The sequence below is a fragment of the Dermochelys coriacea genome, chromosome 6, assembly GCF_009764565.3.
Source record: "Dermochelys coriacea isolate rDerCor1 chromosome 6, rDerCor1.pri.v4, whole genome shotgun sequence".
NCBI lineage: Eukaryota > Metazoa > Chordata > Testudines > Dermochelyidae > Dermochelys > Dermochelys coriacea.
Window position 1 is genome coordinate 107,972,882 of NC_050073.1, and position 16,173 is coordinate 107,989,054.

General features: G+C 41.4%; 1 protein-coding gene across 3 annotated transcripts in view; it reads left to right on the top strand.

Annotated features, from left to right (window-relative positions):
* The window catches only part of RCOR1 (REST corepressor 1), a 135,028-nt gene that overhangs the window by 97,570 nt on the left and 21,285 nt on the right, over positions 1–16,173 (top strand). For all 3 annotated transcript variants that reach the window (XM_038406611.2, XM_038406610.2, XM_038406612.2), the window contains 3 exons: positions 547–708; positions 4,279–4,397; positions 7,995–8,073. In XM_038406611.2, the coding sequence (XP_038262539.1) occupies positions 547–708; positions 4,279–4,397; positions 7,995–8,073 (360 nt within the window). The remainder of the gene's footprint in view (positions 1–546; positions 709–4,278; positions 4,398–7,994; positions 8,074–16,173) is intronic.

Consider the following 16,173-nt stretch of genomic DNA (forward strand, 5'->3'; position numbering starts at 1 on the left):
ACAAATAAGTCTGTCCCCTCCTCCAAAAAAGAGCACAAAAATACCCAATCAAATAGACAGGTATCAAGACTTGAACACGGGCTAACTCTTCCTGTAGTTTAGTTTTAATCTCTGCTTTACACACATTTTTCTAACTCTTTACTTTGTCCTTGGCTAAATTCTCTGTGTGCACCATTTTTTTGCTGGAAGACCATTTTTATTTTTTAAACTAGCAAAAATGTCCACCCCACTTGCCTTTTCCTGCAGCAATCTCTAGCGGCCTTTCAGCAATAGAACTCTTTCATTTTGCTGCTTATGCAGTATGGGCCAGATTCTGATGCTCCACAGTCCAGAGTGGTGATGGGTCAGATTCCAGGTTCTTGCTGTCATGTAAGCTTCTGCAGCCTCACACACGTATATCTGAGGTCAGAGTCATGGCCCTTTTGTAACTTTTGTGTTGCCCTATCGCCCTATTACTTGTATCAGTGTGAGGACTGTATATTCCCCCTCTTCCCCTCCATCCCCCCCATTGTAACTCTCTTTCTTTTGTGTCCATGTTACTTTCAGGCCCTTGGAATGCTCTTTTGGCACAAGCATAATATTGAGAAATCCTTGGCAGATTTGCCCAACTTTACTCCATTCCCAGATGAGTGGACAGTGGAAGACAAGGTCTTGTTCGAACAGGCCTTTAGTTTCCATGGGAAAACATTTCATAGAATTCAGCAGATGGTAAGTAGGATCATCATAATTAGACCTGGAAAAAACTGTTGAGGTCACCTTGTCCAATACAGGATTGTTAGCAATCATGTAACTGCTCTTTTTGAAGACTGTCAAAGACTGCCGGTGTGGGGATGGGGTGTTGGGGAAAAGCTTGACTATGGCATTGTCATTCAAAGGACTATGCTGATTTGGGAGGGGGGAGGGACTATTACTTTTATTACCTCACATTCCTCTAGTAGCAGACAAAGAATCCGCATGTCATGCAAAGAAAAAATCTTCTAGAAGTAGAATCTGACTCTCTTACAATGTTGAGAGACAGTTCTGACTATAGAATTGGTATTGTTTTTGATTGGTCACTCATGGGGCCACTCTTCATTTTATTGTATTGCAGTAGTATTTAGAGGCTTAAACCAGGGTTTAGGGACCCATTGTGCAATGAGTGGTAATAAGAAAACAGTCCTTTCCCCAAAGAGCTTTATTGAATCTCCTTTACTTTCTTTTAACATTGATTTTTTTTTTTTTTAGGAGTTTTATGCGTTTTACAATGGCGATAAGTGTTTATTAAGTATAATATGAGAGCGTCAATGCTTGTGTAGATGAGGATTGTAGATTTAATTCCCTGCTTTCAATCACTCAGTCTTTATGAAACTTTACCTTTGGAGATGAAATTTTCTAGGCTTGGAATCTGCCTGCAAGTAAACTTTTTTTTGGGAGAGGAAATTTTCAGCAAAAACGCAAAACCAACAACTTCATCCATTTTGGAAGGGATGAAGAGTGGGAGTGAAATCAAAGTTTTAAACAGCTTTTCAGCTGGGATGGGAAGTTGAAAGTTGAAAGTTTTAAAGTTGAAAACATATCCCTTAAGTGAAAATCCCTTTGACTGTTCCAGTGAAGTTCTGGCTTTGATTGGACAGTTCTGACCCTTTGAAAACTAGCATATGCAGTATACTTTGCACAAGGCTTTTGATCCACTCATAAAGTGTGCAGCTAAGGAAGGCTGAAGTGCTGAGGGTGACCAGACATCCTTCTATTAGGAGCTTTGTATTATATACACAAATATTAACTCTGCCCCATACCCCACCTGGAAAAAAAATCCCCCCTTTTTTTTTCTTCCTCCCCACACTTACTATCTGGTTACCCTAGCAGTGCTCCATGCGTTGCTGACTTTGCAGAATAGTAAAAAGTGATCTGACTGTTCCAAAAGGTAAGGAGGGCTGCTATGCACCTTTGTAAGGCTTGTCTAGGTCCTGTTCTCGTCCTCCTTTAAAAGCTCCTCATGCAAGTATATGAACAGGATTCCTGTTGTGCCCAGCCAAATGGTTCCAGATTATAGGATCTGGATGAATGCCTCCTGACAATTTTAATGCAAAACTAGCAGAGCTCTGAAGGCCTGGAGAGAGGAGAATCTTTCTGTTTTCCCCATTTTTCCCCCCTTTTAACTGTAATATAAAGAATCCCTCAGAAATGTCATACGCAAACTGATTGTAAAACATTTAAGGGAGCCCATTATGTAGCACAGGTAAGCACCAAATTAGGAAATTCACAGTTCAGGTGAACGGCCGTAACTCTGTCCCTTTGTGAATCATAGACTATCAGGATTGGAAGGGACCTCAGGAGGTCATCTAGTCTAACCCCCTGCTCAAAGCAAGACCGATTCCCAACTAAACCATCCCAGCCAGGGCTTTGTCAAGCCTGACCTTGAAAACCTCCAAGGAAGGAGATTCCACCACCTCCCTAGGTAACCCATTCCAGTGCTTCACCACCCTCCTAGTGAAAAAGTTTTCCTAACATCCAACCTAAACCTCCCCCACTGCAACTTGAGACCATTACTCCTTGTACCACCTGAGAACAGTCTAGATCCATCCTCTTTGGAACTCACTTTCAGGTATTTGAAAGCAGCAATTAATTCTCCCCCTCATTCTTCTCTTCTGCAGACTAAACAATCCCAGTTCCCTCAGCCTCTCCTCATAAGTCATGTGCTCCAGCCCCCTAATCATTTTTTGCTGCCCTTCGCTGGACTCTTTCCAACTTTTCCACATCCAGATGAGGCCCCACCAATGTAGAATAGAGGGGAATGATCACATCCCTCGATCTGCTGGCAATGCCCCTACTTATACAGCCCAAAATGCCGTTAGCCTTCTTGGCAACAAGGGCACACTGTTAACTCTCATACCCAGCTTCTCGTCCACTGTAACCCCAGGTCCTTTTTTGCAGAACTGCTACCAAGTCATTTGGTCCCTAGTCTGTAGCTGTGCATGGGATTTTTCCGTCCTAAGTGCAAGACTGTGCACTTGTCCTTGTTGAACTTCATCAGATTTCTTTTGGTCCAATCCTCTAATATGTCTAGGGCCCTCTGTATCCTATCCCTACCCTCCAGTGTATCTACTGTTCCTCTCAGTTTAGTGTCATCTGCAGACTTGCTGAGTGTGCAGTCCACACCATCCTCCAGATCATTAATGAAGATATTGAACAAAACCAGCCCCAGGACTGACCCTTGGGGCACTCCACTTGATACCGGCTGCCAACTAGACATGGAACCATTGATTGCGACCCGCTGAGCCCGACGATCTAGCCAGCTTTCTGTCCACCTAATAGTCCATTCATCCAGCCCATACTGTGAATGTGCATTAATGCCAGACTCCTATACTGTTTCTTAATAATGAATTACAGGACATTTTTTGAGCAACTCTTGAAATGCATGTAGCATCCTGTGGTACTGAGTGTGCTGGGCAAACACTCTGACAGTCATTTATATGAAAAGTACACTATATTCTAAGTATTGGCTATACAGCAAAAGAGTAAGTGCAAGTGTTCTGACTATCTATTCCAAACTAGTTAAATTAGCTGCATTGTTAGTAGCCTTATCTGTGAATTTGCACTGAAGAAGCCTGTGCTGGTAGCTGGAAATAAACTGCATTGTATGTGGATGCTGACCGGTATTAAAATTGCACATTTTACAGCAGAGGTGTAAAACTCATTCCATGGAGAGGGACAAATTAGTTAGTCTATGGACTAAATTTATAGTTTTGGGGCTATTTACTGCCCTCAGCGTACAATGAATCTGCCACTGATAATCACAAAACTTCTGAAATTTTGATCCTTAAATAAGAGGGACTTGACTTCCACCTATAGCTCCCTGATTTTTAATGGAACTTGGATCAGGCCTTTAAAGTTATTGTTGCACTCCCCATCACTCTGTGTGGGATGAGGTGAGGGGCAAGAGTGATGCAGGTCTCTTCTAGGGTAGCCTGCAGAACTCAAATTAGTCAGCTACCTTAATACAGGTTTAGTTGCTTGATGGAGGGCAGGCTTATCATGTAGACATGCAGGACAATGAGAATGAAAATATTACAACCTGCTACACGCTTATCGAAGGTTGTAGAAAGAACCAATATTGCAACCTTTTAAAACCTCTTTTGTTAATTGAATAGATATGGCTATCCTATGAAGCTGGTTATGACTTTCCTGCTGGCTGTCATAGTAGGTACCAAAAACTGGCCCATGTGATGTGAAAGCCAGGTAGTGCTGTACATGTAAACCTGTGAAGACTTCTAAAAAGTATAACCATTTTATTTTCAGCTTCCTGACAAATCGATAGCCAGTTTGGTGAAATTTTACTACTCCTGGAAAAAGACAAGGACTAAAACCAGCGTGATGGACCGCCATGCTCGTAAACAAAAAAGGGAACGGGAAGAAAGGTACATTTACAAGGAGAGAGACTGTGTCTTGCCACTCATAAATCTTTTTATGATGATCCTAGAATTTCTGGTAGCCTGTAAAGAACTAGAACTAGGATTTTTTTCCCCCAGACACTTCCTGGTGCCTCTTTCTCTCTCTCTTTTTAACCAAAATCTGTGTCCATGTAAACATTCATTACCAAATTCTACCATCTGATTCACATGCATCTCTCGAGTCCCTGTAAAGGGAGATCACAATGGTAATTCGAGGGCAGGTTTTTAGCCTTAAATGTAACATTCTGTAGAATGGGAGCATGCACTAAGTGGAAGAATGTCAATGTTTGGCAGTCCCCTCTCCATTTATCTACACACTTGTCCCAGCAGAAAACTGCTACCAGAAAAATGCTTTCAGGGCCAAATTCTCTACCCAGTGCAATGGTTGAGTAGACTGGCTTTGTGATGGGAAGAGGAGGAGAGAAAAGAGCTCACACTAGCTGTGGTGGATGGAATTCTGTATCCACCCCTAAGCCACTGAGCTTCAACAGATTCTTTGTTCCCACTACTTCAGCTTCAGGCCTCAGCAGTCTCCATGGCTGCCGTGCCTACCACACACTGCAGCACCCTTCGGGAAGGTTTGGCTGATAGTTCATGTGTTTAGCTACACAGATGCTTTCTGGAGATAGAGATTCTCTTTCTCTGGATATCCCCATTCGAACCTAGAGCAGTTGGGGCCTCGATGGGCCATGGCTCCTTGGCACATTGAGGTGTTTAACCATCTGCACAGATTCTCTGCGTCCTCATCCTCTTTGTCTTTCCTCTCTCTACATAGCAGTGGTGCTTTTGCCGTGCTCTAGATGTTTCTTGTCCTTGTGAATAGGTGCTCTTCCCAACCTGCTCTAAAACTCAATCTAGACATTTGTAGAGTCAGAACTTCTCTTAGAGCCACATCCCAGGAAAGTAGATACCTGTCACAAGCTGGCAATGCTCTGCACATGTCTCCCATTATACCGCTCCTATGTCATGACTGCTTAGCCTAGACCCTAGCTTTTGTGCCTCAAAAAGGAGATCCCTATAGGAAGAGGGTCATTCCCATGGTGGAGTTTACTGAACCGCACTGCAACAATGAGCCAACAAGACTGTCTTCATCTCGCAGCTGGATCCCTCCACACCTGCTTAATTGGAAGGAAGAGAGTGGGCTCAAAGGAGAACACCACTATCCAACTAATCCCTTACTTGGTTGACTTTGGTTGGCTTTCCTTTATCCATGCCTCCCTTTCATACTGTTATTTCTGGTTTTATTTATTAACTTTATTCAGTGGAAAAATAATTGTGTTTCCTAAAAGGAGCACTTGTTTGTAGTTCACACTATATAGTTTAGTATTCAAAAAGGCTGCATCAGCATTTTGTTCTATACTTGTAAACTGCACTGAAATTACTGCCACCAGGAAATATCTTTATAGTAAAGACTTTTATAGATAGTGTATCTAAGGTGCTATAAGCTCTATGGAGAGTGAGTGGATGGGCTGCTCCATTTCTGAATTTCAAAGCCTTTGAGAGAAGCAACAGGAGCAGAGATACTTAGAGTATGTCTACACTATGGAAACTACACCAGGTTAGCTATGTCTAAGCTGGTGGAAGGTTGTTTTTTTTTCCATCAGTGTAGGAAAACCACCACCCTGCATGACAGAAACTATGTTGATGGAAGCATTCCTCCATTGATTTAGCTACATCTACACCCAAGGATAGGCTGGCAAAGATACATGGGTCAGGAACGTAACTTATTCATACCCCGACTGACATAGCTACATTGACTTAAGTTTTAGGTGTCGACCAACCCATAGTGTTTGCTTTTCATATTTAGCAAGCTAAAGAATGATTGGCAGGTTTTTAACTTGGCTATTTGATGTTTAACTAAGTAGAAAAATTGCAGGGAAAAATTATGGAATTTGTGTCTCTGCTTTGTGGGGGGAGGTAGGAGAGCTGCGCTGTCATTTGAGCCTGAGACTAGAATGTGTGAATTCTACAGCTAGTTTGTGTTCCAGGCCTGTTCACTTGTGGATTAAATTGTGCTTAGGTTAAGTAATGACTGTAATAAACCTCTGCAAAATGGGTTAGGGTCTCAATCTAGTTTGTAGTGGTTATGTGACCCTCTAGACACAAATTTCCAGCACAGTTGGCACCTTTTGGTGTTGGTCTCAGCAGACACCAAGGACTGAATCTGTGTGGAGGTAAAACTGCACTCTTGCCCTTTAGAGTTAAGACTAATTAAAGGGGCAGTGAGAGGAATCTTGCCCTGCCACTGAATGTGTTCTGTGACTAAACAGAGGAATTCCCAAGGCACCTTTCCCAAGGCAGCACTAAAATCACTTTAAAATAACCTCAAACAAACTTTGGACTCGGTTTTCAAAACCTGTTCTCTTACTTGTGTGCATGGGATTCTGTACATGCAGTCTCCTGGGCCCAGAAGTGACAGAATTTGCATGCACAGACTAGCTTGAGAATCAGTTTTGTACAGGAAAGCATGCAGGGTTTACACAAGTGACTGCAAATGGAAGACCGTTAACACAACCTTAAAATGTGTCCCTCAGTGACTGAGCAGGTGCATGTGTCTTGTTCATACTCTTCACTTGGTTTATAATTTAAAATAATAAAGCAAATAAAAACTGAAACCTAAATGGTTAGTAAATGACTGAGTTGTGCAGACAGTGTACTCTGGAATTTTAAGAGGGTATGTAGAATATAATGCTGACTTAATACTGATTTCTACAACTTGGCTAACTTAATGTGTTGCTGGATTTCATGGGACCAGTGAAACCTGCATGTGTCCTTTTTAAAATAAACATAACCCAGATAAGATTATCCTTGCACTCTGGGAACATTATAGAAAGCAGAGCAATTACCTTCAGCAATGTACGGTACACTAATTCTAAACCATACATGGAAGTATACCTTAATGTGAATGATAGTCAAACACTAAATTAGAATTCCAGTACAATTAAACTGGCTAGGTGTTCCAAGATCAGATTCAGTATGGCCCCAATTTGATGCTGCTTATTATTATTATTATTCCGTAATTGTTAGAATATGCTCCCCCCCCCGGGGGGGAGGAATTAAAGATGAGATTATGGGAGTGCTAAACATATATGTGGGGGTTTTTTTGTTTTGTTTTTTTTTAAATTCCTGGGAGAACTAATTGTGCATGTGGCTTTTTGTTACGTTTACAATTTTTAATTAAATGTATGAAATCCACATTAAAGTTGTTTGCTCTAATTCTATATCCTTGTTTGTCTGAGTTTGCTTGAAGTTAAAAAATATTCAGCTAGTTCTCTTTGAATCTAACAGCCAGAGAATTTCTGACTTGTTTTTTAATTTTATTTTTTGTCTTTGAGTGTGAACAGACTTCATTTTGCCCAGATATACCACAGAAGAGTTTATGTAAAAGCTTTTAAATGAATGGTCCCTAATGTGGTTATTTTAAAGCGGTAATTGACTTTAAAATTCACCAAAAAGAACAGCCGTTGGATTGAATGTTCCATCCATGCCTGACTTTCAGCAGACTATTGTAGAGAAATAGAAATTCTCATTGTAATATGGTGGTGCCTTGCTTTTGTCTTTCAGTGAGGATGAAATGGAGGAAACAAATGGAACTAACCCTGTTGATATTGAAGTTGAACAAAACAAGGAGAGCAAAAAAGAGGTAGATTATTTTTTTCCCCTAATACTGTACTGAAGGCTAATGAAAGTTTTCACCTGTTACTGTGAACTATTCTGTTGTGCCATGGAAGATCTGACAGTGCCCAGTTTTGTTTGTGCTTGTGCATTCATTCTTTCAGCACAGGAATAATAGTGACTCTCAATTCTGATTAGAGTAACTAGTACTCGGAATCCTCAATCCCATATGAACTGAATAGCAAGATATCGAGTGACTTCAGCAGGGTCAGGATTTCACCTGAAGTGGCTAACAACAAAGGAGAAAGATTATGTGTGGTTGTGAGTGTTCCCTTCCCCCTTCCAAAGGGGCCTTGACCTGGAAGCTGACATTTTGCGTATGGGCAACACAACAGGCCTGTTTCCCCCTGAATCCTTGTTTGTAAATTGGGGGCTGGCGTGGGGGGCGGGGGGCATTGAGTATTAAAATTGTTGTGCTCAAATGTACGTGTTACCTTTGAAAATTTGGCTCATAGTGTTTTAACAGGAAGTTGGAGGGAGAAAATAATTAACATGTTTTTAACTGTAATCCTGTAGCAGGGGTTGGAACATACACTAACTGATACATGTCAGTTCTTTTGATGTTACCTGTTTTATTAAAATAACTGTTAGGGGAATTAAGTGACCTAATAAAAGACTTCTTTTCCTCCCTAGTAGAAAAAGAACATTATAGTCAAGACACATCAGGTTGAAGTTAACTTAAGCTTTCAGTCCTTGCTGGCACTTTCTGTATAGCCTCTCCATCCAGAAGGGGCCTGCTCTTGAGCGCGTTGAAGTGACAACATTCCAATTGACTTTCATTGGAACAGGGCTGGGTGTGAACTGGAAAATTGACATTTACTTTTTATGGAACGCTTTGTTCTTGTAACATCCACAAGTCCCAGGGTGTAGGAGCTTTGTGTGATTAGGTGCTGCAGGCCTGACTCACCAGTGGTGTAATAGGTGCAAGTCTGCTGAAGTCAGTAGAACTGCATTGATTGCTCTTGGCAGTAGATAGTCAACCTGTCTCCTTCAGAAATAGCACATATAAGGGCTGTGAGGTACTTCATTCTGTACTGGGACAAAAGGAGGCACTGCAATATACAGCAGAACTCACCCTAGCTGCCTGGGGCCTTCAGATACAAAAGAAAGCTGTGATTGTGTAACTGTATCCATGTGGGCTGATCCCAGCACCCCCACACATCTCCACTGAAGTAAATGTGGTTCTTTGCAGCTGCCGGTTGCACAATCCAAACCTTCAGAATGAGAAATTATGGTTAAGATTTAAGAAATATAATTTAAGATACAGAGAAACTCTATCAAAGGGAATGGGTTTATTCATTTTATTTAAATTTGACTTGAATTGCATCTGCAAAGTCTATGGGATTCTTTGTGTTATTTTTCTAAACAAATGTGCCAGGGATATACCTCAAACTAATGTTACAAGCTTTGACACTCACAGGGTGGAAGGGAGGGGGAGGGGTCCTATAGTAACAGCGCAGTATATAGAGAGGAAAGATGTAACTTTGAACTATCAAAGGTGGTGCATACATCAGTGTTAAAACTAGAAAATGTTTGGAAAATACCTTGACAGAGTTTTGGTTTTGTCCTCAATATTTTTAAACAGGGATTGGAAAGAGATATTTATGGGTTATGTTTAGCAAACCCTTTAATTGGGGCTGAGCAAGACAAAACACTATATCTTAATTTTGCATACAGTTCATGTCACTTCTAAAGCAATCTTGTATAAAGGATGAACTCTGATAATATACTTACTGTACACTAGTTCCTGCATATCCTATGCACATACTTACTGTTTTGTCTTTTAACTAGACAAAATTCCCCATTGTTGCAATAAAATCTTTTAAAAACCATCCTCCAATGTCATAATCCCAGTACAGTTAGTGCAAAGCTTCATGCAAAAGCATATATTTGGTAGTTTACTATGGCATTGAGTATAAATATACATCTTAAACCTGAGTTACCCAACTGATCATCTTATACATTGCTGGGGAGCTTCCTTATTACATTTTTTCATTTTCAGTTTAACTGTAAAACGATAGAGACTTTCTCATAATCATAACTTCATCACACAGAATTAGTGAATAAGAGCTTCTTTCTTAACACCTCCCCTTTCCACTTTCTGCTGTTTGTGAGGCTTCATAGATTCATAGATACTAAGGTCAGAAGGGACCATTCTGATCATCTAGTCCAACCTCCTGCACAGCGCAGGCCACAGAATCTCACCCACCCACTCCTATGAAAAACCTCACCCATGTCTGAGCTATTGAAGTCCTTAAATCATGGTTCAAAACTTCAAGTAGCAGAGAAGCCTCCCTCAAGTCAACCATGCCCCATGCTACAGAGGAAGGCAAAAAACCTCCAGGGCCTCTCCAATCTGCTCTGGAGGAAAATTCCTTCCCGACCCCAAATATGGCGATCAGCTAAACCCTGAGCATATGGGCAAGATTCACCAGCCAGATACCCAGGAAAGAATTTTCTATAGTAACTCAGATCCCATCCATCTCAGGGGATTTGGCCTATTTACCCTGAATATTTAAAGATCAATTACTTACCAAAATCCCATTATCCCATCATACCATCTCTTCCATAAACTTATCGAGTAGAATCTTAAAACCAGATAGATCTTTTGCCCCCACTGCTTCCCATGGAAGGTTATTCCAAAACTTCACTCCCCTGATGGTTAAAAACCTTCGTCTGATTTCAAGTCTAAACTTCCTGGTGGCCAGTTTATACCCATTTGTTCTTGTGTCCACATTGGTGCTGAGCTTAAATAATTCCTCTCCCTCTCCTATATTTATCCCTCTGATATATTTATAGAGAGCAATCATATCTCCCCTCAACCTTCTTTTAGTTAAACAAGCCAAGCTCCTTAAGTCTCCTTTCATAAGACAAGTTTTCCATTCCTCGGATCATCCTAGTAGCCCTTCTCTGTACCTGCTCCCATTTGAATTCATCCTTTTTAAACATGGGAGACCAGAACTGCACACAGTATTCTAGGTGAGGTCTCACCAGTGCCTTGTATAATGGTACTAAAACCTCCTTATCCCTACTGGAAATGCCTCTCCTGATGTATCCCAAAACCGCATTAGCTTTTTTCACAGCCATATCACATTGGCAGCTCATAGTCATCCTATGATCAACCAATACTCCAAGGTCCTTCTCCTCTTCCGTTACTTCTAATTGATGCGTCCCCAACTTATAACTAAAATTCTTGTTATTAATCCCTAAATGCATAACCTTACACTTCTCACTATTAAATTTCATCTTATTACTATTACTCAAGTTTACAAGGTCATCCAGATCCTCCTGTATAATATCCCGATCCTTCTCCGAATTGGCAATACCTCCCAGCTTTGTATCATCTGCAAACTTTATTAGCACACTCCCACTTTTTGTGCCAAGGTCAGTAATAAAAAGATTAAATAAGATTGGTCCCAAAACCGATCCCTGAGGAACTCCACTGGTAACCTCCCTCCAACCTGACAGTTCGCCTTTCAGTAGGACCCGTTGCAGTCTCTCCTTTAACCAATTCCTTATCCACCTTTTGATGTTCATATTGATCCCCATCTTCTCCAATTTAACTAATAATTCCCCATGTGGCACGGTATCAAATGCCTTACTGAAATCTAGGTAAATTAGATCCACTGCATTTCCTTTATCTAAAAAATCTGCTACTTTTTCAAAAAAGGAGATCAGGTTGGTTTGGCACGATCTACCTTTTGTAAAACCATGTTGTATTTTGTCCCATTTACCATTGACTTCAATGTCCTTAACTAATTTCTCCTTCAAAATTTTTTCCAGGACCTTGCATACTACAGATGTCAAACTAACTGGCCTGTAGTTACCCGGATCACTTTTTTTTCCTTTCTTAAAAATAGGAACTATATTAGCAATTCTCCAATCATTCGGTACTATTCCTGAGTTTACAGATTCATTAAAAATTCTTGCTAATGGGCTTGCAATTTCAGGTGCCAATTCCTTTAATATTCTTGGATGAAGATTATCTGGCCTCCCCGATTTAGTCCCATTAAGCTGTTTCAGTTTCGCTTCTACCTCTGATATGGTAATATCTACCTCTATATCCTCCTTCCCATTTGTCATGCTACCATTCTCCCCAAGATCCTCTTTAGCCTTATTAAAGACTGAGAAAAAGTATTTGTTTAGATATTGGGCCATGCCTAGATTATCTTTAACCTCCACTCCATCCTCAGTGTTAAGCGGCCCCACTTCTTCTTTCTTAGTTTTCTTCTTATTTATATGGCTATAGAACCTTTTACTATTGGTTTTAATTCCCTTTGCAAGGTCCAACTCTACTCGACTTTTAGCCTGTCTCACTTTATCCCTACATGTTCTGACCTCAATTAGGTAGCTTTCCTTGCTGATCCCTCCCATCTTCCACTCCCTGTATGCTTTCTGCTTCTTCATAATCACCTCTCTAAGATGCTTGCTCATCCAGCTTGGTCTACAACTCCTTCCTAAGAATCTTTTCCCCTTTCTTGGGATACAGGCTTCCGATAGCTTCTGCAGTTTTGATTTAAAGTAATCCCAGGCCTCCTCCTACCTTTAGATCCATAAGTTCTTCAGTCCAATCCACTTCTCTAACTAATTTCCTTAATTTTTGAAAGTCAGCCCTTTTGAAATCAAAAACCCTAGTTGCAGATTTATTTTTGTTAATCCTTCCATTTAGTTTGAACTGAATTAGCTCATGATCACTTGAGCCAAGTTTGCCCCCTACAACCATTTCTTCTATGAGGTCCTCGCTACTCACCAAAATTAAATCTAAAATGGCATCCCCTCTAGTCGGTTCTGCAACTACTTGATGAAGGAATCCATCAGCTATCGCATCTAGGAAAATCTGAGCCCTATTATTATTACTAGCACTGGTCCTCCAGTCTATATCTGGGAAGTTAAAGTCTCCCATGATCACGCAGTTTCCATTAGTATTTACTTTATTAAAGACATTAAAAAGGGCTCTATCTATATCCAAATTAGATCCCGGAGGTCTATAGCACACCCCAAGCACTATCGTAGGAGAGGCTTTACTAGTTTTCTTCCCCAATGTAATTTTTGCCCAGGCGGACTCTGTCTTATCCTTTGCATCGCTTCTTATTTCTTTACATTCTAACTCATCATTGATATACAATGCTACTCCACCCCCTTTACCTTTGTTTCTGTCTTTCCTAAAGAGCACATACCCTTCAATACCTGTAGTCCAGTCATGACTACTATTCCACCATGTTTCTGTTATCCCTATAATATCTGGTTTCACTTCCTGCACCAGTAGCTCTAGTTCCTCCATTTTGTTACCTAGACTCCTCGCATTGGTGTATAAACATCTTAATTTTTGCTGTTTGGCCTCGCTCACATTTTGTACCCTATTAGGCACAGTCATTCTACATCCAGTATAACCTATTAGACTAGTATCCACACCGCCCTCGCTCCTTATATACATTCTCCTACCTACGGCTGTATCCTTTCTTAATTCATCTTCTTCCCTCTCAATGCTAAAATCTGGCGTGGAGATTTTCTGGACATCTCCCATCCATCTCCCCCCAATTCCTAGTTTAAAGCTCTCTTTATCAGTTGTGCCAGCCTCGATCCTAGAAGTCTATTTCCTTCCCTACTCAGATGAAGTCCATCCCGAGAGAACTGACCTCTGTCTGTGAATGCCTCCCAGTGGCCATACATCCCAAAGCCCTCCTTATAGCACCACTGCCTAAGCCATCTGTTGACAGTCATAATCTTGTCACACCTTTGTTGCCCTTCTCTAGGAACAGGAAGGATCCCACTCAAGATCACCTGAGCCTCAATTTCCTTAAGCGTCTTCCCCAGCCTAGCATAGTCTCCCTTAATACTTTCCAGCGAGAATCTAGCTGTATCATTTGTTCCCACATGAAGGATAATTAGGGGATTCTTTCCCGCTCCCTTTAAGATCCTTTTCAACTTCAGGTCTACATCCCGTATCTTAGCACCTGAAAGACAGCACACCCTTCTATTCTCAGGATCAGCTCTAGTTACAGGCCTGTCTATTCTTCTCAATAAAGAGTCCCCTATCACATAGACCTGCCTTTTCCTGGTGACAGTGCTATTCTCCGGTCTCTCCCCTGTTCCCTCTGGCTGCAAGTTCTTTCCATTCCTATTTTCCCTTACAATCTTCTTCAACCCATCCTGTATCCTCCTGGGGCTCATATTTGGTGTAGTCTCCCTTGACTCTTCCCCTTTTTCTATAGGACTAGCCTCTCTTCTCTTCTTCCTTACCCTTCCACCTTCAACAAGTACCTGCTGAGCCCCTTCTTCATTTTCCAACTCTGCAAACCTGTTCCTAAGCTCTATTTCTCCTTCACTAGCCCGTCTTTTTCTCTGCCTGGTTCTTTGAGTCACATGTTTCCACTGACCACTTTCCTCACCCAGTCTCTCCTCAAAATTCCCCAGCCCTGCTTCCATCTGTGAGTCTGAGCTTTTCCCTTCAGATACCTCATATCTTTGCTCCATCATCTGCTCAAACCCCTTCCTAAACTCAACTAGACTTTCCACCTGCATCTCCAAACCTTGGATCTTTTCCTCCATCAGCTCTATCAGACGGCATTTCATGCAGAAAAAACTCTTACCGGTTCCCCCCTCCAGGATCATATACATACCACAGCTTCCACATCCAGTCATCCTCAATTTGTCTTTCACTACAGGAGTCACTCCCACAGCTGCCTCTGTATCTGTCATCTCCTTCCCACCTAAATCCTGTTAATCTGGGAAACACAAGCCACACCAAAAAGACCACACACCCCCCAGCAAAAGCAAACCCCAAACAAGCAACACAATCCAAACTCCCACTCAAACTCCCCTGTTTAGAGCTCTGTTTGCTAGCTCCTGTGCTGCTGCAGCTGTCTGTGCCGCTGCCTGACTGGCTGGCTACAGTATTGTCTGTTCATAAAAAATGAAATAATAAGCAGTTTTTTGTGTGATTTAAGGTTTCAAACTGAAATTTTCTTTGAGAAACTCTGAATCTAAAAGAGTTTTTACCTATTCACTTTTTTTTTTCTACTCACCCATCTAAAACATTGGATTACTATTGGCTTCCTACAATCTGTAGATCTAGCTGTGCATGGTGGAAGTCAAAGTTCATTTGTATCTACGTGCATTCCAAAAGGAAACAGATGGTCACAATTTGGGGGTTCAGTTCCTTTTTGTAGCAAAGTATTTTACATGGGATTGTATATCCTATTTATTTCTCACTCTCTAATTCAGATAATCTATGCCACCACTCGCTTTTGTCCCGTCCCCCCCAAAAAAAGCTCATCAAGCACATTCAGTCACTTTGTGTGTGTGCGGTGACAAGCGGCCTCCTGAGGGCTTGTCACTGGAAAGTGACTGCCCGCTTCATTTTATTCTCCTATACAATTTGCATAGCCTGTGCAGCATTAATTAGGTTTGATATTGCAGTACTCAAGCCTGAGGGCTTATTGTATCCAAAATACTTTGAGAGGAGAGCAGTCCAAAAGGGGGATATGTTTTGTTCTTCATCGTAGCATTTCTGCAGTGAGTTGGTCAGGTTTGTAATCTCGGTGAATCATCCCTCCACCCCGTTCCCAAAACCCAAACAAAAAATATTTGTCAACTCAGAGACTGAGTTCTCTGTATGACAACTTAGGCAATATGGGGATTTCTCTGGGCCATACAACTTGGAGAGGGGGTTGGAGAGCTCTCAAAAATGCTTGGTCTCAGTGTTTCCTTTTTCAGGAGGAGATGAGGAGCTTCCTTGTTGTACTTTCTTTCTTTTTCAGTTTAACTGTGAAATGATTGAGGCATTCTCCTAATCATAACTTCATCACACATAATTAATGAATAAGAGCTGCTGCTTCTTCGAGTGCTTGCTCATGTAGATTCCATTCTAGGTGTGCACGCACCCACGTACGTGGTTGTCAGAGTTTTTTGACTTAGTGGTATCCATAGGATCAGCAGTGGTGTCCCCTTGAATACCGCACTCATGTGTTGGTATATCAGTTCCTTCTCACTACCCATGGAGTTTAGTCGGAGCGCCTTTTCTTGCATAGCAAGGGCTAGCAGTTTCGTTTCTACTGACTTCAGCCTT